Source organism: Ambystoma mexicanum, chromosome 11 (assembly GCF_040938575.1).
Source record: "Ambystoma mexicanum isolate Mex_15411 chromosome 11, UKY_AmexF1_1, whole genome shotgun sequence".
In the NCBI taxonomy this organism is placed as follows: domain Eukaryota; kingdom Metazoa; phylum Chordata; class Amphibia; order Caudata; family Ambystomatidae; genus Ambystoma; species Ambystoma mexicanum.
The window spans coordinates 837,036,166-837,058,110 of NC_090934.1; the positions used below are offsets into that span (position 1 = coordinate 837,036,166).

A 21,945-nucleotide genomic window follows, 5' to 3' on the forward strand; every position below is an offset into this window, starting at 1 on the left:
CCACACCCTTTGGGAGTGCGCTTCATCAGCGGCTGACTGCCTCCAAGAAGGAGAGGAAAGGGACGCATTTTTAAACATCATCAGGGATGGTAAAGATGCGATGTGCGAGACCCTACAAACTGGCCTAGATTCTGCTGACAGTATCAGCAGGGCCATGGCGGCAAGTACCACAATCCGCAGGCATGCGTGGTTGAGGAAGTCTGGTTTTGCCTCTGACGTGCAGACCAGGCTTTTGAATATGCCCTTTGACGGTTCTACCCTCTTTGGAAAGAAGGCGGATGACAGTTTGGAGAAACTGCAAACGTCCAAGGCAGCAGCCAAGTCATTGGGAGCTGCTATCCGTCAGAATACCTTTCGTCCTTCGGGATCATCGTGGAGAGGACGGTCCTTTCGTTACTATTCCTCATATGGAAGGGGCAGGGGACGACCGGCTCAAAGAGGCCAAGGAAGATTTACCCGTGGTGGACGGGGTAGGGGAAAGAAAGCCGCACCCGCAGGAGCAGGAGCCACTTTACCTTCGGCAACTGCATCAGCCGCTTCAAAACCACTCTGAGGTCTCCCCTCACAGAACACCAGTAGGGGGCAGGTTAACTCACCATCTGACGGAATGGCAGGCTATTACGTCAGATGCTTGGGCTCTGGAGACAGTGGCCCAAGGTTACTGCCTGCCCTTCCTACATATCCCTCAGAGTCATCCACCGGGGAACAACCCTTTGAAGCTTCCAGATCCGCTCCTCTTGCAGGAGGTTTTAGACCTGCTAGAGAAAGGTGCCATAGAACTGGTACCTGTAGCGGAAAGGAACAAGGGTTGGTACTCCCCCTACTTCATAATACCGAAGAAGGACGGAGGACTGAGACCCATCTTAGACTTACGGGAATTGAACAAATTCCTCCGAAAGGACAAGTTCAAGATGGTGACTCTCTCTCAGATCCTTCAGGCCCTCCAGCTTCAGGACTGGTTGGTATCTCTAGACCTCCAGGACGCTTATTTCCATGTGCCGATCCATCCCAGGCACAGGAGATACCTGAGGTTCGCAATTGGCAGCTCTCATTATCAATTTCGAGTTCTGCCATTTGGGCTAACCTCCGCCCCGAGGGTCTTTACCAAGCTAATGTCGGTTGTGGCTGCAAGTCTAAGGAGGGAAGGGATTCATGTCTACCCTTACCTAGACGATTGGTTGATCAGAGCTGTATCTTCGGAACAGGCTCAGAGACAACTAGATTATGTTTGCCACTTCCTTCACAAGCTGGGCTTCTCCCTCAATTTAAAGAAGTCACAGATGATACCATCACAGAGACTCCAATTCATTGGAGCAGTCCTGGACACTTCCCTGGGAAAAGCCTTGCCACCAGAGGTGAGGGCTCGAGATATTCTGCAGATGGTCATCAGATTTCAGAATGCCCAATATCTCCCAGCCTACGACTTTCTGAGGTTGCTAGGCCTCATGGCATCCTGCATATTCCTCGTGCCGGAGGCTCGCCTGAGAATGAGATCCCTCCAGTGGGCACTGAGAACTCAGTGGTCACAGTTCTCAGGAAGGATGACAGATCTCCTTCGGATCCCGGTCAAAGTAGCCCGAGACCTTCAGTGGTGGGCCTGTCGGGAGAACATCCTGAAAGGAGAAATGTTTTGGCAACCATGGCCGGAGATAACAGTAGTCACGGATGCCTCACTCACGGGGTGGGGAGCTCACGCCAACGACTTGACCATCAGCGGTCGTTGGTCTCCATCGGAGTCCAGACTACATATCAACCTGTTGGAGCTGAGAGCCATCAGACTAGCGCTGAAGGCTTTTCTGCCGTCTGTACGGGGAAGAAACGTCTTAATAATGACGGACAATACAGTGGCCATGCACTACCTCAACAAAAGAGGAGGCGTAGGCTCACTACCACTGTGCAGAGAGGCGATGCAGCTCTGGTTTTGGGCAATTCAGGAAGGAATCTCTCTATCGGCAATTCACCTAGCCGGAGAGAAGAACTTGACAGCGGACGCTCTGAGCAGGCAGAGCACAGTCTCTCACGAGTGGGAGATAGCTCAGGAAGTCCTTCAAGAGATCTTCGCCCTTTGGGGAACCCCTCAAGTGGATCTGTTCGCCACCAGTATCAACAGGAAGTGCGACAGATTTTGCTCAAGGGAATTTCCCCCGAGAGGAGCTCTAGGAGATGCGTTCGTAGTGGACTGGGAGTTCCCACTTCTGTACGCGTTCCCTCCGGTCCCTGTCATTCCTCAAATGATCAGGAGGTTGAGAAGGTTTCGGAAGACCATGATCCTAATTGCCCCGGATTGGGCCAGGAGAACGTGGTACCCGGACCTTCTAGACATGTCCATCTGCCCTCCAATTCGACTGCCATACAGAGAGGATCTTCTCTCGCAGAAGGAAGGTCAGGTTCTCCATCCAGCCATCAAGACCCTCAACCTTCACGCTTGGTGTCTGAAAGGTTGAGGTACAAGGATTGGGACCTTCCGGATGATGTTATGGAGGTGTTGCTTTCGGCCAGAAGGCCGGCAACTAAAACTCTATACCGCTGCCGTTGGAACAAATTTTGCAGCTGGTGCAGAGAAAAGAATATTGAACCCTTTTCTTGTGGTACACCTATGGTGTTGTCATTCTTACTTTACCTGGCTAATTCAGGCCTACAGGTTGGCACAATTAAGGGCTATCTCGCAGCGCTATCAATCTTTAAGCGCACTGCAGAGGAGCCTTCATACTTCAAAATTCCATTGGTAATACAATACCTAAAAGGATTAACTAATGTTTATCCCCCGAAACCTTTTCAAGTTCCCTTATGGGATTTAAACCTAATTTTAAACTTCCTAAAGGGTGCCCCTTTTGAACCACTACACTCTTGTTCATTGAAGCTTCTCACCCTCAAAACTGTTTTGCTAATAGCATTGACATCTGCTAGAAGGGTTAGCGAGTTGCAAGCCTTATCGTGTAAACCTCCACATACAATCTTTTACAAGGACAAAGTTGTTCTTCAGGTGAAGCCTAACTTCCTCCCGAAGGTAGTCTCGGAGTTTCACATCACTCAGAAGATTATATTACCTTCTTTCTACCCTCCTCCTCATCCGGGGAAGGAGGAAGAGAGACTGCACAGGCTGGACCCTAAGCGAGCCTTGAGCTTCTATATCAGCAGATTGGCTAAGATCAGACAAGCAGACCAACTCTTTGTAGGTTATGCAGGACATAAGTTGGGCCTTCCAATAACAAAACAAACCATCTCCAGATGGATTATTTTAGCCATTCTGGAGTGCTACAAATTGGCAGGAAAGGAGCCTCCTCAAAATCTAAGGGCTCATTCTACCAGGGGTATCGCAACATCCTCAGCCCTTCAAAGAGGGGTGCCAATTCGAGATATATGTGCGGCTGCCACATGGTCGTCCGCACATACATTTACCAAATTCTATAGCCTGGATTCCTCCTCTAGTCAAGAAACTAGATTCGGCAAGGCTGTGTTACACTCTGTCCATTCTGGAAGGGTAACATAACTTTTATTACTCCCGCCTCCAGTCACAATACCACTGCTATGGGAGTCTATCTAAGATAAGGAATACGTCGGAGGACACAATCCCTTCGAAGAACTAGTTACTCTTACCTTGTAACGTTCTTTCGATGGGATGTTCCTCCGACGTATTCCTTATCGACCCTCCCATCCATCCCCGCAGTATGACTTCCTGTGGGTTTGCAGCCTATGCTCCTTCAAGGTGATTAGTCTAATCCAAAAACATTACTGGGGACTACAAAACGGAACTGAGCAACGGACGCTGCGCGCGGCCTTTATAGGCAGGATGACGTCGACGTCGGCACGGAGGCCGTCGAGGGTCATCGACTCGGCGATCATCGACGCGCAGCGCCCTCTGGCGAAAAAATTTTCCGAGGCCAGCAAAGCTGAAGGATTTCTATCTAAGATAAGGAATACGTCGGAGGAACATCCCATCGAAAGAACGTTACAAGGTAAGAGTAACTAGTTCATCTGCTGTAGTCTTGCATTCCTTGACACTTTTTTATGGTACCCTTGGGCCCGCTCCCACATCCCATCGCTCATAGGGACACCCACTTCTTCCTCCCAGTCCTGTCTCAGTTGCGCCACCTCCTTCCCCACTTTGGACATCACCAACTTGTATATCCTGGATATCTCGTGCCCTCCTTCTGCTATATCTTACATCATTTCTATGGAGGCGTCCAGGTATTACTAATTCGGACCATGTCTCTTGGATGCGCCGCACCATCCTGTGGTATGCAATATATTGCCCTGTGTGCAACCTCTTTTCCTCCACCAGCATCCCAAATTCTTTCATACTCCCCTACTGCCATATGTCTCCCACTGTTGCTATCCCTACCGGTTCCCAGTGCTTCCTGATCATCTTCATTAATTGGCCTTCTTTTCCCGTCAATGCGACAAGTGGCACTTGTGGGGAACACAGAGCTGGGTTCTCCATTATCTAACGGGCCCTATGCCATATTTTCCACCCCAATATCATCATCATCATCCCTGGGCGCTCTTTCATATCTGATATAGGCAGCCATATCAGCGGAAATATACATGATTATTTGGGGTTCACCACTATGCCAGATAGTGTCGCAAATCGCTCCATCACTTCCAGGACATACTGGAGATTTTCTTTGGGGTATCGTAAATACAGCAGCATATCATCTGCATACAAGGAGACTAGGTGTGGTTCCCCTTTTATGTTGATCCCTATTATATCATACTGCTGCCTTAGATATGTCGCCAGGGGCTCTAGTGCTAAGATATACAACCTAGGGGGCCACAGACATCCCTGTCTAGTGCCCCTGCTAATTTGCCATCTTTCCGATATTATTGCTCCCGTTTTAACCCTAGCCAGCAGTGCACTGTATAATAGATGGACCCGTTTAAGGTACCCAGGACCTATCCCGTAACTGACCAGGGTCGCCATCAGCCAAGGCCATTTGACTGAATCAAAGGCTTTTATCGCATCCAGTGACACGATCGCCATTTCGCCCGCATCCCTCTTAGTGTGCTCTATCACTCGGAGGAGTCGCCTGAGATTGTTGGATATATTCCTATGTGGAACATATCCGGTCTGATCGGGGTGGATTAGTTTGGTAATGATCCGTCTCATTCTGTTTGCCAGAACTGCCGTAAGCATTTTACTATCTTGATTAAGCATTGACAGCGGTCTGAATGATCCGCAATCTTTGCCCGGCTTGTTGGGTTTAGGGAGCGGTATGATAATCGCTTCTCTCAGGGACTCGGGTAACTTCCCTATTTCATATGCCTCATTCAGCATTGCTAGAAGCGGGGGGAGCACCTCCTTTCTATACATTTTATACAATTCACTAGGGAGTACATCAGCCCCGGAGACTTGCTCGTGGATAGCTGTATTACCACCTCTTCTAATTCCTCCAGGGTGATCTGTGCATCTAGATTGTCTCGTTCCTCCGTGCTAATTTGCAGCAAGCCTATGTCTTCCAGGGTTTCCTTTATCTCCCTATCAACACTTCCTCCGTCTTCCCCATACAGTTGTTGATAATACTTTAGAAATTCTTAATTCACGCCCTCTTCGGTGTCCACTATCCGCCCATCCTCTTTCATTATTGCTCTGATTGGTGGTCTGGAGGTCTCGCTTTTATATAGCCATGCCAACGTTCTCCCTGGTTTATCTCCTCCCGCGTGCTATCTCTCTACATACTTTTTATAGTTTAGATTGCACAGTCTTTCGCAGTGTTCTGCACATTACTGTTGCAGCCTAAGTATAGTTTCAGCGTCTTCCTTGGTGTTACCCTCTCTGCTCAATGCTGTTTCCAGCTCTTTTTCCGCCTCTTGTAATTCTATTAATAACCCTCTTTGTAGTCCCTTGGACTTAGCTATGGCTATTCCCCTCACTACCACTTTGAAGGCTTCCACAGCGTGCCAGCGGACTCAACGCTACCGGTATTAGTCTCGAAGTAACTCGTTATTTCTTCTCTTAAATCCTCCTGAAACAGTGTGTCTTTTAGTGCCTCTGCTCTGAGGCGCCACGTTGGTATCTTTGCTCTTGGGGGTTGGCATTGCCATATTAGGAACAGCGGTGAATGGTCTGATTAGACCCTCGCTTTGTATTCTGTCTGTACTGTTTCTGCCATTAGTTCCTGTGTGACAAACATGCAATCTAGGCTTTTATACAAATTTTGTGGGGCTGAGAAATGTGAGTATTGTCTGTCCTGCGGGTGGCGCACCCTCCATGCATCCTCAAGCCTAAAGTCCGTCACCAAAGACTGCAACGCCCTGGCAGCCGGGGAGGGTCTGTCTATTTTGTTATCTGATCTGTCTATTTTAGGGTTTAGTGTACAGTTGAAGTCCCCTCCCCAGATCACCGCCCCTCCTACATACATGCTCATTTTGGTGTACAGAGTCCTAAAATATGCCTCCGTTTCTTGGTTGGGGGCGTATATATTTATGATGCTTATTTCCTTATTTTCGGCCAGCCCTCTTATTGCAACCATCCTTCCATCTGCTTCCACTGTGGACTGTAGTAATTGAAATGGAACATGCAGTTCTACCCAGGTAATCACTCCTCTTGCATAAGCTGAATATGTCGCCCCGACCACCATCCCCTTCCATTTTTTCTGAACCACCTCTAATCTTTCTTTTGTAAGGTGAGTCTCTTCTAGCAGCGCTATGTCTATTTTCTGTCTGTGCAGGTACATCATTACCTTATTCCTTTTCAGGTAGCTATTGAACCCCCTCACATTCCAGGTAATAACTTTAAGGTCCCCCATGATTCGTTATCTTCCCATCCCCCCTCCCCTCTACCCTCATCTGGCATATTGGTTTATAGATATAGGCTTGGTCCCCAACTAACATTATCACACCCATAAACACTTCAACTTCCCAAACCTCTCCCTCTCCCTTCCCTCCCCCCTCCCTTGCCTGCCCCAACTTAACCCCCTTCCTTCCATTTTCCCTCCCTCCTCCCAACTGCTGGCCAGCTCCATCCCTGGATCTCAGGCACGCCCGCATCTTGCCCGTTTCTCAGCTATCACCGATACTCGGGGCACAGCAGGGTGATATCGCCCTAGTGGCGTCTCTACTACTTCAACTATTGGGGGGAAGGTTGTCCTCATTCTGTGTCTCCTATATTGTCTATTGTTTGCAGCACATACATGGCTTGTAGCTACATCCTATTGGCACGTTAACTCTTCTCCTTATTGGGGTTAGGCTCTCTAGATCCCATGTCTCTTATATTGGTATCGCATTTTGCGCATCTGTTGCTTATAGCTTTATTACACCATTCTATATTCCAGTCCAATATGTCCATCACCTAAGCATATCGAACATCTGTATCTATACTGTACCAGCGCCCTCATCGTTTTTTATGTATCCCCACCATTTGTGCACCCCTCCTCACCCATAGTTTGAGGCACAGCTCAGGTCACTTATCTTGTCCGCCGTTTCCTTGCCCATCCCCAGCATCCTGGATGCCTTGAGCTTCCAGCCAGTCCGTCGCCTCCTCCGGAGCCTCGACGAAGTACGCTTTGGGCTTTGTGGAGGACCTTCAGTTTCGTGGGATACAATAACATGTATTTGAGGCTGACTGTGCGCAATCTTCTTTTCACCGCCACATAACTGTACCGTTGTCTCTGTACCATCATAGTATAGTCCGGGTATGCAGTGACAGTTGACGATGCGCGTTTTATTGTTCCCCCTTTCCGGGAAAAATTCTAGGATCTTTTCCCTATCTCTGTAATTCAGAATCTTAGCTATGATCGCTCGGGGTGGGGCTCCAGGTTGTGGTCTTCTCATCAAGGCCCTATGCGCTCGCTCTACTGCAAATCTTTGCGAGAGCTTGCCGGCCCCTATTTCCTGGATAAGCATGTTTTCCACATAGTCTGTGTGGTCCGAGCCTTCTTCTCCTTCCGGCAGGCCGACCAAACGAACATTGTTGCGTCGCGTTCTCCCTTCTGCCTCCTCCGCTCGGTTCTCAAGGTTACTTGCTGCTTCAGTATGTGGACCTCCTTAGCATTGGCATTGCTGGTCTCTGTGTTAATTTTCACTGCACTCTCCAACCCGCTCGTTCGTTCTGCCAACGCTCTCACGTCTTGCCTGAGTAGGTTAACTTCTATCCCTACAGCGGCGATCTTTGTTTCCAAAGACGCTTTCATGTCCGCCAAAGCGGATCCCCAGGAGGATTTCAGTTCAGATATGGCTGCTAAAATCTGGTGTTAATTTATCAGCGGGGTCGCTCCCTCCGGTGAAGCTGTCGTTGCTTGTATGGGCGTGTTTGGGGTCTTGTGTGGTTTGGCGAAGATTGGCGAAGATATCCATGGATGGTTGCTTGCCTTTTCCTTTGATTCCCTTTTGAGTCATTATCCCCAGCGTCCTCGGCTCTGTGCGTCTTCAGTACAGTTGTGTGCGGTTAATCGTATTCTTTCAGTATCCCTGGACTTGTCCTTTAACCTCCTTTTTTAGGGGCTGAGTTCAGTCTTTCGCTCTCCTCTTGCATTAGCACATGCTCGCATTGGTTCCTGTTCCATGGGGCACTGCGACCAGTGCCCCATCTCTGGTGTGCTAGCAGGCGCCAAGCCCTCTTATATCTAATCAAGCTACCTGGTCTGTGCAATCCTCATGTGCCAGCATCGGTCTCTGGGGGCTCTTACAGATGGACCTCGGCTGGGTGTGACACAAACTCCTCTAGCAGCACCGGTCTCTTCCGTGTGAACTTTGCATAAGCAGCTGGTGTATTCAGTGCCTGTTCGGGCAAGTTCCAGGTGTAATCAGGAGTTATCAACTTAGCCTGAATGCCCACAATCAACAGAGCCTGCCTGCCTTCCGTGTGCTCTGCAAGTTAACAACGTGGACATTCGCAGCTAGCAGCTACCCGTCTCTTTAGTGTAGCTTGGAGGTGTCCACAACACGTTCAATGACAGTTACTGTATCCAGCCTCATGAAAGAAGCGGCATTGGATACTTGTATCCTCTCCGCATATTGTTCCTGGCCTTAGCAGCGTAGATCAGCCACGGCCGGCTCACGTACAATCATCTCCGGTGCTCCTACGACCCAGCACCAGTCCTCTTTCAGTTTCACCGCGGCTGCCTACGCGTCCTTCTCCCTCGCGTAGGTTACATCAGGGGTCAGCACCACACATCCGTTTTAGTTTTCGGAGCCCCACCGCAAGCCGTGCTGATGCTAAGCTCCAATCAGGGAAATCAGCATGTGCATTTGATTCTGCGCCCCTGGCCGCTGCTGAACGCTGTCTCCTATGTTCACTTTGCAGCACCCTGTGAATCCGTCACGGCTCTTCGAAGTCCTTTGTTTTCTGTGTCCAATGGACGGCGGCCATCTTCTTTTCCTTATTGTATACGCCTCGGGCTTCAAACTTCCTGCAGGAGGCAGCCTGATAATGCGTGATGGCTTGCCTCACAGTGTCCCACACTAGCTCTTCAAATTATTAATCTTGCATGTTCTTATTCTCGCGGCGATGTCAGGATGTTGACAGGATCATCAGGAGCCACAGTGGAAACGTGTCCTTTCACATGGCTGCTTAGCCGCGCCCCCGTCTATGGACAGTCTTTGCAGTGATAAGTATGCAGTTTCACCAATGTGCTTTAACGTGACTGTTATATTCTATAGACATGTTGCAGGTCGCTGCTTAGGAAGGCCCTGTCTTTATCAACGCTGCTGTATTGATTGTGGAAGACGTGGAATCCTACATTCTAGAAGCACCCTGCCCTGCCACAGTTTTCAATACAGTGCCAATACATTGAATATTTACAATTCTGTGTAAATGCAAAGCTGTGGCATTACACACTATGAAAACATGCATGCAATCTCTTTTCCTGGTACACACCTGTGCAGTGTACATACATATTGTGTGAGGAATGCAACTTTTTGTGAGCTGTGTAGTGTTTGGATGCCATGAAAGTATCAGAGTTTATGCACTTCCTTGCTCCCAGAAGTGCTGAAGCTTTTGCAGTGCCGCCTTCAGTGTCTACTATACCCACTGTGTCATGCAGGCCTCTGACCAAAGCGCTTATTGCTGTTAGCCCTGGAGCAGTTCTCATTTTCAGTCTGGGGGAAGTAGACCTTGTCCGACACAGACAGTCGAAGCTTAAACGTAAGTGTAGGGCGCCTGAGAGGAAATGGAGGGCTTCTTGTTCATCCTCTGACAAACTGGCCTGTCGCCTGCTCCAAATGCAATACCGACCCTCTGTCTTCACCAAGTAGAGAGTCCACATTCAAGCCTGTGTCTCTGCGACATCTAACAACTCGGCCGAACTCTTTAAAATCTGCAAGGAGCTGGCCAACCCTGCTGCAGTCTCTACCCCTCCTGCTGCCTCCCAGGCTCTTTGCAATCCCCTTGCCTCTCACTTCATCTCAAAAACCCTGGACATCCTGTCCACCCACTCCTCCCCTTCCCCTCCTCTCCCCTCTTCATCTGTGCTTGCTGACCCTCCCTCAGCCAACCCCCTGCCCCCTTCTTATCCTTTCCTCTTTTCTCCCCCGATGAGGTCACTAGCCAGGTCTGATCCATGAAAGCCTCGTCAAAACAGGTTCATCCCTGTTCCTCTAAAACCATCAAGTACCACGTTGACACCCTCCCCCGGCCCTTGCTCACTTTTGCAACCACTCCTTTGCCTCAGGATCCTTCCCCTCCCCTCCTGAAGCACTCCCTTGTGCATCCTCTTCTCAAGAACGCCACCGCTGATCCTTCCTGTCCGGCTAACTATCGCCCCATTTCCATTACTCCCTTTCTGGGCAAACTCCTGGAAAAGCTGGTCATCTCCCAGCTTAATCGTCATTCTGATTCTGTTGGCTGTCTCCATGACCACCAGTCTGGCTTCAGAGCTGCCAGAAGCACGGAAACTGCTCTCCTGAACATCTGTGAAGATCTGCTCTCCAACTCTCACTCTAGCATTCCCTCTGTCCTCATCCTACTCAATCTCTTTTCTGCCTTTGACACGGTCAACCATACCATCCTGCTCAACCGTCTCTGTGAAAACATGGGTATCACTGATCAGGCTCTGGCCTGGCTGACCTCTTTCCTCCCCTGCTGATCTGTTCTCTCTTGGCACCGTGCACCTGGCCACCCTCTGTCTTTTGGGCCCAGGTACCTGCTGATCCTGTCACCCTCCCGCACTGCCTCCGGGCCACCCCTTGCACTGGGGTCTGTATCTGTACCCATACAGCCCCCCCTTTTTCTTCCTGCACTTATCGGACCTACCCTGTCTGCTGCCTTAAACCTAGCACTTGCAAATTGCTGGCTGCATTACCACTGTTTGTTGCCTTTATTATTTAGTTATTGTTATTTATCTGTTTCTCCTCTGCTTCGCACTTTCCACCTCTCCCCCCTTCCATGCACTTTTCCCCTCCCCCCTCTCCCATGCACTTGCGCGTTCTCAATGTCACTGGGCCTAGTAAGATCGCTGTTTTGTTCTCCCCTGATCCCCTCCCTTGCCTTGTCGCGCTCTGGAACACTTGTGTACGAGCGCAATAGAAATAAAATATCAATCAATCAATCTGTGCTGCTGGGGCTAGGGTACTCGCCTTGGGAGTAACTGGAGATAAGAGTCCAGTTTATGGTGCTCTCAGAGGATGTCTATTTTTGCTGTGCGCATGGGCTACACTTGTTTAGCAGAGCATGGAGACAGCCAACAGAATTGGAATGAAGATTAAGCTGAGAGATGGCCAACTTTTCCAGGAGTTTGCCAAGAAAGGGAGTAATGGAAATTGGGCGATAGTTAGCTGGACAAGAAGGATCAGCTGTGGGTTTCTTGAGAAGAGGATGCACAAAAGAGTGCTTCAGAGGGGAGGGGGAAGGATCCAGAGGCAAAGGAGTGGTTGCAAAAATCAACAAGGGCCGGAGCGAGGGTCTCAATGTGGTCCTTGATGGTTTTAGAGGAACAGGGATGAACCTGTTTTGAAGAGGCTTTCATAGATCGGACTTGTCTAGCAACCTCGTCAGGGGTGAAAAGAGGAAAGGACGAGAAGGATGGTGGGATGGTGGCTAAAGGAGGGTCAGCAAGCACAGATGGAGAGGGAAGAGGAGCAGTGTGGGTGGAGAGGGTGGACAGGATGTCCTGTTTTTTTTTTTAATGAAGTGAGAGGCAAGGGCATTGCAAAGAGCCTGGGAGGCAACAGGAGGGGTAGAGACTGCAGCAGGGTTGGCCAGCTCCTTGCAGATTTTAAAGAGTTCGGCCGAGCTGTTAGATGCCGCAGAGACACAAGCTTGAATGTGGACTCTCTTCTTGGTGAGGACAGAGAGTCGGTATTGCCTTTGTAGCAGGCGACAGGCCAGTTTGTCAGAGGATGAACAGGAAGTCCTCCATTTCCTCTCAGCTGCCCTACACTTACGTTTAAGTGTAGCTAGGTCAGAGTCATACCAGGAATTGCACTTGGCTTTGGACTTCAAACGGATCCTCATGACAGGGGCAAGAACATCAAGCGTATCAGAAATTGAAGAGTAGAGCAGAGACAGGGCTGTATCAGGATGAGAGACAGCCAAAGGTGGAGGGGGTGGGAGAGAAAGTGGAGGCAAAAGCCTCAACTGACACACGCTTCATGGGCCGGATGTCCGAGAAGGTAGGTGGCAGTGTTGGGGTAGGCTTGGCTTCGGGGGAAGAGAGGGAGAGGGAGAGATGAGATGAGATGAGAGGAGGGAGTGATCACTCCAGGAGAGAGGAGTGGTCAGAGGGATGGAGAGGGGGAGGTCAGAGGAGATCATGCAGAGTGAGTCGGGCCAGAGGGGAGGATGGACAGGGAGAGGGAGTCGCAGAGGTCACGGAAGAGTACAGAGGAGGAGCAAGGAGAGTCTAAATGTATATTTAGGTCACAGAGGAGGAGGAGTTGAGTAGTAGAGGCCAGGAGGAAGGAGGAGAGGTCTGCCCACTCAGAGAGAAATTAGGTGATTTGACCAGGAGGCCGGTAGATGGTAACCACAGTAAGAGAATGGATAGGCGAGAGAGCCTACAGACAAGGCATTCAAAAGAGAAGTAGGTCTGAGTGGGAATGATAGAGGTAGGAATCCACTCAGGAAAGATCAGGGCTACCCCCCCACTGGACCGGGAGGATCTGGGTGGTGAGAGGATCTTGTAGCCATCGGGGAGGAGAGTGTCAAAGCTTGTAACAGAGCTGGCCGTGAACCATGTCTCAGTAAGACCAAGGACATAAAGGTCTAGTTCTTCAAGGAGGTGGCAGATGTCAGAGGAGTGTTTGATGGCAGAGCAAGAGTTGAGAGTGGCAATATGAAGAAGGTTGCCAGCCTTAAAGACCTTCCGGGGAGGGGTACAGATCAGAGGTACGCCCTGTGGAGGAGAAAGAGCCCTAGGAGGGGCAGAGGAGGAGGAGGAGGAGAGAGAAGACAAGGTAGCCAAGGGGGGAGAGGAGGGGACAGCAGGGGATGAAAGGAAATTGAGGTGAGGGAAGCGCCTATCAAAGAGGAGGAGATTGGCCTGAGGGCCTTGGACCATGACAGTGCCATTTAGATAGACATTAATGATGACTTTAGAGGAGTCGAAGGAAGCCATGAGAACTTCGCAGCGAGTGCCACCATTAATGGGAGAGGAGGAGATAGGGCAGAGCACAGAGACCATATGAGGAGTCCATAGATCTGGCGAAGGAACGACAAAGAGGATGTCGGTGAGGGTCTGTCTGGCGGAAGCATTGGAGTAGGTGTCGGCGATAGGAAGACCAGGATTAGAGGCCAAGATATCCTTTTTGAACTTCTTCCTACCAGACTTGTAAACCGCTGCTGGAAGGACAGGGAATGCAGCCCCCTGATCCAAAGTAGGACAAGCTGCACTCCTTGGCTTGAATGGGGTCTCTGCTCACAATGTGTGTGCGCACACTTGCACACAATTGCAGCCATTTATACTCTTGCATCAAGAAAAGAGTGCATTTTAATGTACCAATGTCCACCATTTCATCTGAATTGTAGGCCCTGTTAATGTTCAAAAAGATGGCTAGGCAAGTCTAATTCAAATCTCTATCTTAATATTTTATTTTTTAGATGGAAAATGCATAGAAGATTCTGGCGGCATCAGTCCAGTCCGTCATCGAAATTCTTTTGAAATGGACCGGAACCCCTCCCCACCTCCGAGTGATGACGAAGACCCTGCTGAGGATTCTATTGGCAATACCATCTATAGCAAGCACTGGCTATTCAACACACTCACTAAGTTGATTGAGGTTTGTGAACATGTGTTTATTCACGGACGTAAGAGATTCTTAAAAAATAGCAGGTTCACATAGTATTTTTCTTAGGTTATATTCTGCTCCTTACAGTCACTGGTATGTTGCAAATGATATACTATTTTGAAAAGCTATATGTGGAAACTACATCAAGCCTTAAAATGGATCCCACTCGAGTCGAGTGGTAGAGTCCCTTATGCCATCATAATACAGCATTGGAGCAATGAACCTTAGTGAGTGCTTGCTTTCCCGCTCTTGCCAACCCGTCAGTGAGAGTGGTAGACCTATCTGTTCTACAAAATCTTATCTTTGTGAATTGCTGGTTCCGAATGTCTTTTAACCTTAGCCTTTCCAACATTACTTGTTCTTTTAGAGTGTTGCATCTATTTATAGTAAATCATTAGGTTTGTTTTGAACATGGCATATGGCTACACCTCGAGTCTCCAAAAGGAGACTGCATGCGTTTCGGATCAGTTTGATGATTCTTTTAACAATTCAGTTTGTATGTTATTTTGACATTTTATAGATTTCGGTGGATTTTAGAAAGCGATTTCTCTTTCCGGTGACAGTGGTCTCTTCACAAGTAGGTTTTGTTTCAGTTTCCGATGCCGTGCCGTTTTTTGCAATTGGAGTTTCCGCTATTCTTTGTCACATTTTTAAAATTTGTTAGTTAGGGCATTCTGCTGCACGGGTAACATTAAGGTCCTCACAAACTACTCCACTTTCAGATTTACGGGTAGATTTGGGAACCATTTAATTGTGTGTTTTTGTTCCCACCCTCACACCCTTTTTAGTTTTGGCTTTTAGGTGGCAGTGCACGTGCTGCTTATAAGTGTAGAGCAAATCGCCTCACTTGCTGGTATTTCTGAGGTTTCCACAATGTCTGTTACTTGCGTTGATTTCTCCCTGGATTGTAACGGGATTGCATTCCTCTTCGCAAAAGCCACATCCAGGTAGTCCCTGAAGCACTGCAGTCCACCAGCGCGGCAGTGGTTAATACCTCATGTTCTGGTGCCCATCGTTTGCCAATCTGTACCACGAATAACACGGCTTGGAGCATGTGTGATGCTTCTGTATCAGATGATAATGCAGTGGCGTCGCCAGGAATCAAATTTAGGAGGGGCACAGAGGGGGCCAAAGACAAAAGAAGGGGGGCACAGACAAAAGTAGGGGGAGAACATGGTCACTGCTCGTCTTTGGTAGGGGGGCAGAAGGGGGTACAGGGTTTCACAGGGGGGGGGCCCGGACCCCCCTATCCCCCTCTAGAGACGCCACTGTGATAATGGAACTGTTTGTAGACCGCTCAGGCTTGCAGCGTCCCTCCACTGCAAAAAGGAGTTAGTTTCCCGCTGGCTTTGGTGGGCGCTGAGGACAGAAGGCAAAGTAATGTCCTGCAGTACCACAATACCGACACAGACAATTTTGTCTCTGCTGGTCCATTTCGGTTTCAGACAGCGGACCTCAAATGGCACCTAATTGTATTGGTTCCCTAAAAACGTTTGGTCCTGCTGGGGGGGGGGCCTGTTACTGGCATGGGTATCAGGTTTTGTCATCAAGCGTCATGACGCCCCCGTTGCCCCTGTCGTTCGGAAAGTCTGTGATCAATTAGTATCGCCTGATTTATGAGTTCTTGTAGGGTAGCAGGTTCGTCAATATGCACCAGTTCGTACTTGTATTCTTCTTTCAGACCCCTCCTGAACAGGGATTGCTGAGTGATTTCGGGTAATAAAGATCCGGCAGCTAGATATGTCTGTGTGTATGTTTGTCCGGCTATACAAATCCACACCGTTGAACCCACGTCTTCAAATTTACTTATTCTCACCCAGATTAACTACAGTAGGTACTAGAAGGAGGCAACATTTTGAAAAGTGTCTGAAGCAAAATGTTCGATGTTTTGGTTATTCCTTTGAAATTGATTACTACTCTATACAGTTCAAAAGTGTTTATTAAAGCATTTATAAAGGCAATAAATTCACATTTTTTATCACGCCACTCCAAATATGGGAAATGGCAAGGTTACAGTTTACTTAAGTTCATTCACGAGAAGAGAGCACAATCAATCAATCTTTCTTGGACATTTTCTCAAATGTGCTGAAGCCATTGAGTGACTGAAACATGCCACACAAAAAGTGAACATCACTTGGAAAAGCTCCATCTGATGCAAAGCGAAAATCAATATCTGAAACGCAACAACAAACAGTAGCATGACTTGGCGACCAGAGGACAAGAGCAACTTTCTCTAGGGCAAATGAGATGCCAGAGCAAACTGAGATGCCAGAGCAAACTGAAGCAAGACTTGCTGACATGAGGACAAGAGCAACCACGGGCAACGCCAGGTACCCCAGCTAGTAGGTAATAATATCCATGTTCCCTTGCTTCAAGTCCAATAACTGGCTTTGGGCCGAAGCCATTTGATTGGGAGATTGAAACACTTCAAGAACGTTTTTCTCAAAGAAAGCTAAATCCTCTAGAATGGGGCTCTGGGGAGCCCAAGATGGCCGCCGATGAGTGAGGACATGAAGCCCTGCGCTCAGTCCCAGGCCTAGAACCGATGCACTGAGCCCACCCGAGAGAGGACACATCATGGTCGCTGTATGGTAGTGGGAGACAGTCCAGTAGTGCAGAGGAGCAAGAAGCCCCCCTGACCCCCAATCCTCCACAGGAGTTCAAGTAAGACAACGCTGGGATCGGCGATCGGTGCAGGGCCCTACTGCGGCTCCAGAGGTGCACAGTGGTCTGGCCAGGGAGTGCCCCTGCAAAGGAGTTGGGGGGAATGGCGGGGGACCCGCAGAGCACATGGAGGTGGATTGGGGGACCAGCCGGGTACCTACTAGCCCACACCACTGACGAAGAGATCGGAGGCATACAACCTCCACCACTCAGTCTGCCTCAGATCTCGGATCCCCCTCAGTCGGGCTCAGATCAACTTGATATATCTTTTCATCACCTATCGAAGACTTTTGAATGTGCACAGGGTTTTTCTTGACCTGTTGCAGGACCACTTTGATTTCACAATTCTTTATCACTCTTCACATTTGCCACCTTTCAGCTGGATAAATAACAGACTTTCGAATGAGCACCCATGTGGTACAGGACCACTGTCTACGGTATCGGATCTTGGCTTCAAAGTTCAATCACTCATCTGCAGGTTAATTGTGTACGTGTCTCTTGCCATATATGCTTCATACACTGTTCTCATCAGTTTCCAATTTACAATGCTGCCGCTTGCAACCTTGGCTTCAACACCAACCTGTCTGGTATCAGTCTTCCCAACTCACCGGCTGTGCAGACTTCACTTGCGCTGCTTTGTAGTTGGCAAGGACAGTATGATGGTGGCAAACGATTTGCCCCGGCTTGACTATCGACGTGGGAGAGCCCCGGTACCTCTGACACACAATGCAGGCTTTCTCAGCCTTGATTCAGGGTCTTAACGTTTCCAATTCACGAAGGTTCGTGAAAGTAACGGGCTTCCGTTGAAAAGATCAAGGGCACTTCCCTCCTTGCTATCCTCTTTGGTTCTGCCGTCTTTCGCCTTGTATTAAACTGCCATCTTGGAACTGCTGCCTCCTCGGGTGCTTTGCCTCGCTCAGAGTGTGCCTTCGTGCTCCGACTTTTATCTGTGTGGGGGAAGTGTGATGAAGTCAGCTGTGTATAATGGTCAGCAATTGCCTGACCAATGTATTGGGACATGTCAGGTATACGGTTCGGGTGTTGGTTTTCTCTCACAGTGAGCTGTCTGTGAGAAAGTGTTTGTGTTGGAAAACGGCCGGGGGGTAGGGGGGCTTGAGTTCCTAGTTTCCTACCTGGTAGGATGTGGGGAAGGTGTTACAGGGAAGGGGACACCATGTCTCGCCATCCGGTGTCCCACTCCCGAAGACCCCTCACCGAGGTGATCCTCAAGCTTTGGTCCACCCCTAGGAACTGGATCCAAAAGTGACGGCCGTGTCCTGGCCACCTGGATGACAGGTCTCCGGGAACTAGCGGGTGAGACACCTTCAGGTTTCTCACACTAAGCCCACCCAGCAGCGCCCTCCCTCTTTTCCTCCCTCCCCCCTTGCCGTGGACCACAAGGAAGCTGTAACGCTCACCTGATTCCCGTAGAGGCGCCGGTCTTGACTGGGCGTATACCGTATCTTCAAAGGTGATGTGTAACACACGGCTGGCTCTTTGGGCTGGACCTCTGTGCACTGTATGTTTGACTCGAAGGGTAAGATGTCTGCAGATAGAAAATATGGGATTAATGAACTGGGTTATTGAATGTCTCTCTCTTCTTCCCTTTCTCTTCTCCTGTAGAACCCCGAAGGTGAACGCTCTCACCTTAGGTAAGTGAACGCCGTGCTCTCCATCTGCCTCGGGGCAGGGTGCTGTAACCAGTTTCTTCACTGGATAAGGGGAGCAGGCCTCTTGACTTCAGAGGACTGCTGTCCGTCGTTTACTGCACGAACGGTAAGTTTCGAGTAATTCTAATGTCTTTAAAGTCTTTAGTAATGATGTCTCTTGTTTTGCAGGGTTCCGGCGATGGTGGATGACGGGCTGAAGTGAGTTGAAGATGGAGCCCGTGTGATGAATAGAAGCGCCTGGAAGCACGTAAGTAAGCGCTTGTTGCCTGCTTCACGATGCGCTCTAACTGTCTTTTTATTTTGCAGGTACAAGTTCGGAGCCGCTGCAGGGTGCCGGAATACCCACTGGGTTAGATGTGGAAAGGAGTAATGGCACGTGAGTATTAAAGTTCCCCAATGTCTTTAAACGCACCTTGTTTTGTCTTTCAGATGCGGGATGCAGCGCCGAAGGCCTCCGGAGCGTGCAAAGAGTTGGTAAGCTTTTGTCTTTCAGATGCCGGAATGCAGTGTGAAGACCTCCGGAGCGCACGAAGAGTAGGTAAGCCTTTGTCTTTCAGAATGCAGCGCGAGGTGTTGGTGACAGCCGATGGCCCAGGTAAGTGAAGAGCTGTCACTGAAGACCGTAATGCTAACCTGTTCTTTCTTGTCTTTATAGGTGTTGCTGAAGACTGGATTCAGGATGGTAAGCCTTTTTCCTTAGGCCCAGGATCAGATGCAGAAGACACGATGAGCGTTCTGCTGCAGAGGATGCAGAATAACGCAAAGCAAGATTCATCCATCGGGTGTGGTTTAAATAGCCTCCTGTAGTGCTTAGGTGTCTCCTTCCACAGCCACGCCTAGGTAAGAAAAGAGTTCCTGCTTTCCAGAAGAGTTCCAGTGTTCTGAACCTAGGGAGTGGCTCCTGCCCCACCCAACAGGAAAAGTAGTTCCAAACAGAAGAGGATCAGAGGCTTCAACTGGCAGGCAAGTAAGCAGCATGGTCTGCTGCAGGTAAGTCCACCCAAGCATTATGAGCCCGGCGCTTCCAGCGCTGGGACTGGGCATATTTATGAGCCTGGTGCCACTGGCGCCAGGACTGGGTCCAAAAGGTCCCAATTGGGATTGGTTGGCACTCGGAACCTGGGTTATGAATCTGCTTCCAAGGGAGTTGGGAAAACCCTGACCTTTTGGAAGCAGAGATCATGACGGAAGCGCTTTCAAGGGAGGAGATAATGGGGTGCCATGGGGGTGCCGGTGAGAGCAGGGACAGATTCCTAGAGAAACTGCATGGCGACAGACCCAGCTGGTGTACATGGGTATCTGGCCCTGCTCCATTAGAAGATCGGGGGTGACCCTGAATGGGAGGAGACAGGTGATCGCTACTGAGATGGAAGATAGCGCTGCCCGGTGGGTCCCACGGAAAGAGAGGGGCGGTGGGGGGGCAACCCCCAAATGCCATGACCAAAGGGGAAGGGTATGCCAGCCCGTCAAAAGCCACACCATATGCCCTAAGGACAACTGGAGCACTGTTGGAAGCAGCTGGGAGAAGAGGAAACAGCCGCTCACGAAGGGCAAAGGCTAGGGAGTGACGAAAAGAATCAAGAAAAAGACGACATGGCCCTCAGCAAAGATGACTTAAAGGAATGCCTCCTGTATCTGGAGGGAAGGATGATGGTGACCTTCCAAGATCAGTTTGCATCACTGAAAGAAGTTCTACGTAGCTCCCTTAAGGAGGTGAGTGGAGAAGTGAGGAGCTTAGGAGACAGAGTGGACACCACAGAGCAGGGACTATCAGAGGTGTCGCAGGAAGTGAGGCAAAACAGTGAGCTGCTGAAGTGAGTGAGCCAGAATCTGGAGCTACAGGTGGAGGATTTAGAGAATCGCTCACGCTGATCTAACATCTGGGTAAAAGGACTCAGTGAGACGGTCCAAAGATGCAGAGCTGAGAGAAACAATTCAACAGTGCTTTGGGGACCTCTTGTTAGATACGGCACCGACGGCTGCGGGGATTGACCGTATTCATAGAGTGGTGCCCAAGAGAACGGGGCCAGGAATGAGACCGAGAGATGTACTTGTGGCCCTAACCTCCTATGGCCACCAGGACGGTATACTGCGAACAGCGAGAGGGTAGGCGAGTGTCCCCATAAACGGCTCACATGTACAGCTGTTTCAGGACCTGGCGCTGTCAACACTTAAGAAGCGCAGGGCTATGGGCCCAGTGACGAGGGTGCTCCATGCCAAGCACATCCTGTATAAGTGGACCTTCCCCTCTGGCCTGCTCTTTATGCTAGATGGGACACAGCATCGGATAATGAGTGCAGAAGGGCAGACTCTCTTAACATCTGGAAGAATTGGAAAGCGATACAGAGCGACGGCCTGGATGACACCACCACCCGTCCCCCCCCCCCACCACCACGGTGAAGTACAGTGGGAATGGTTTAAGGTGCCAGGGAGATTGGGGCGTAGGGGGGTGCACTTGATGGGACCGCAGGCATGAGCCGTGGAGGGGGCAGGCTGAGGAAATCGTGCCAGCTAAATGCCGGGGATGATGATGATGATTATGATGATGATGATGATGATTATTATGAGGGGGGTGGGGAGAAGGGAATGATATGAATGTTGACTGGACTAGAGAGGGGCATGTCAATTAAATACGAGTCGGGGGGAGGGGTCGAGTAGAGGATGGAGTGGCAAGCTAGGATCAATGGAGAGGTACACCTGGGACGAGGTAGTCCGGGTGGGGGGGTAATAGGGAGGTGGGGATCTTGGAATATGGCGGGAGGTATAGTTAACCTCCAAAGGTGTTTTGCCCCAGGTTTTTACTCTGATCAGGGCCATGGGTTGTTCCCCGAGGGTATTGCAGGATCTCTGATTCGACTTGGGAAGGGTTGGTGGGGCTGGGGGGGGAATGCAGTAAATATAGTTGGGGGTGTTGTAAAAGTTGGGGGGGGGGAGTGTCAGTGGTGGAAAAGGTGATTGGCAGGAAAGATATAGCACGATAACCGGCTGGAAAGAGAACCGCGATTTCCCCCAGGATGAGTTCAGGGTGTTGACACATAATGTGAGGGGGCTGAACCCGGTCAAGTGCAAAAAGGTAGAAGCGCAAATTAGAAGGTGGACATCATAATGTTCCAAGAAACGTACATAAGGAAGCCAGATAAAATTAGGATCCGGCTAAGACAGTTCTCGTGGATCTACCAAGCCAATGCCCACGGGAAAACGGCGGGGTTGTTGATTGGGTTTAAGGACTTGTTCAAAGCACAAATGACACAAACCCAGGCTGATCCAGAAGGCAGGTATCTCTTTGTGCGGATGCAGATGGGGCAGAAAGATCACACTGGCGACTGTGTATGCACCTTATGTTGGGCAGTATGGGTTCCTACGGGATGTAGCAACCAGACTAGAGCGCTTAGCGGTGGGGAAAGTGATTCCCACTGGGGACTTTAACCTGGCATGGAACCCGCACATAGAC

The 21,945-nt window shown here is 49.7% G+C and overlaps 1 protein-coding gene across 3 annotated transcripts in view; it reads left to right on the forward strand.

Annotated features, from left to right (window-relative positions):
• The window catches only part of SAAL1 (serum amyloid A like 1), an 887,265-nt gene that overhangs the window by 88,548 nt on the left and 776,772 nt on the right, over positions 1-21,945 (forward strand). For all 3 annotated transcript variants that reach the window (XM_069623790.1, XM_069623789.1, XM_069623791.1), the window contains one exon: positions 13,973-14,151. In XM_069623790.1, the coding sequence (XP_069479891.1) occupies positions 14,035-14,151 (117 nt within the window). In that variant the 5' untranslated portion in view covers positions 13,973-14,034. The remainder of the gene's footprint in view (positions 1-13,972; positions 14,152-21,945) is intronic.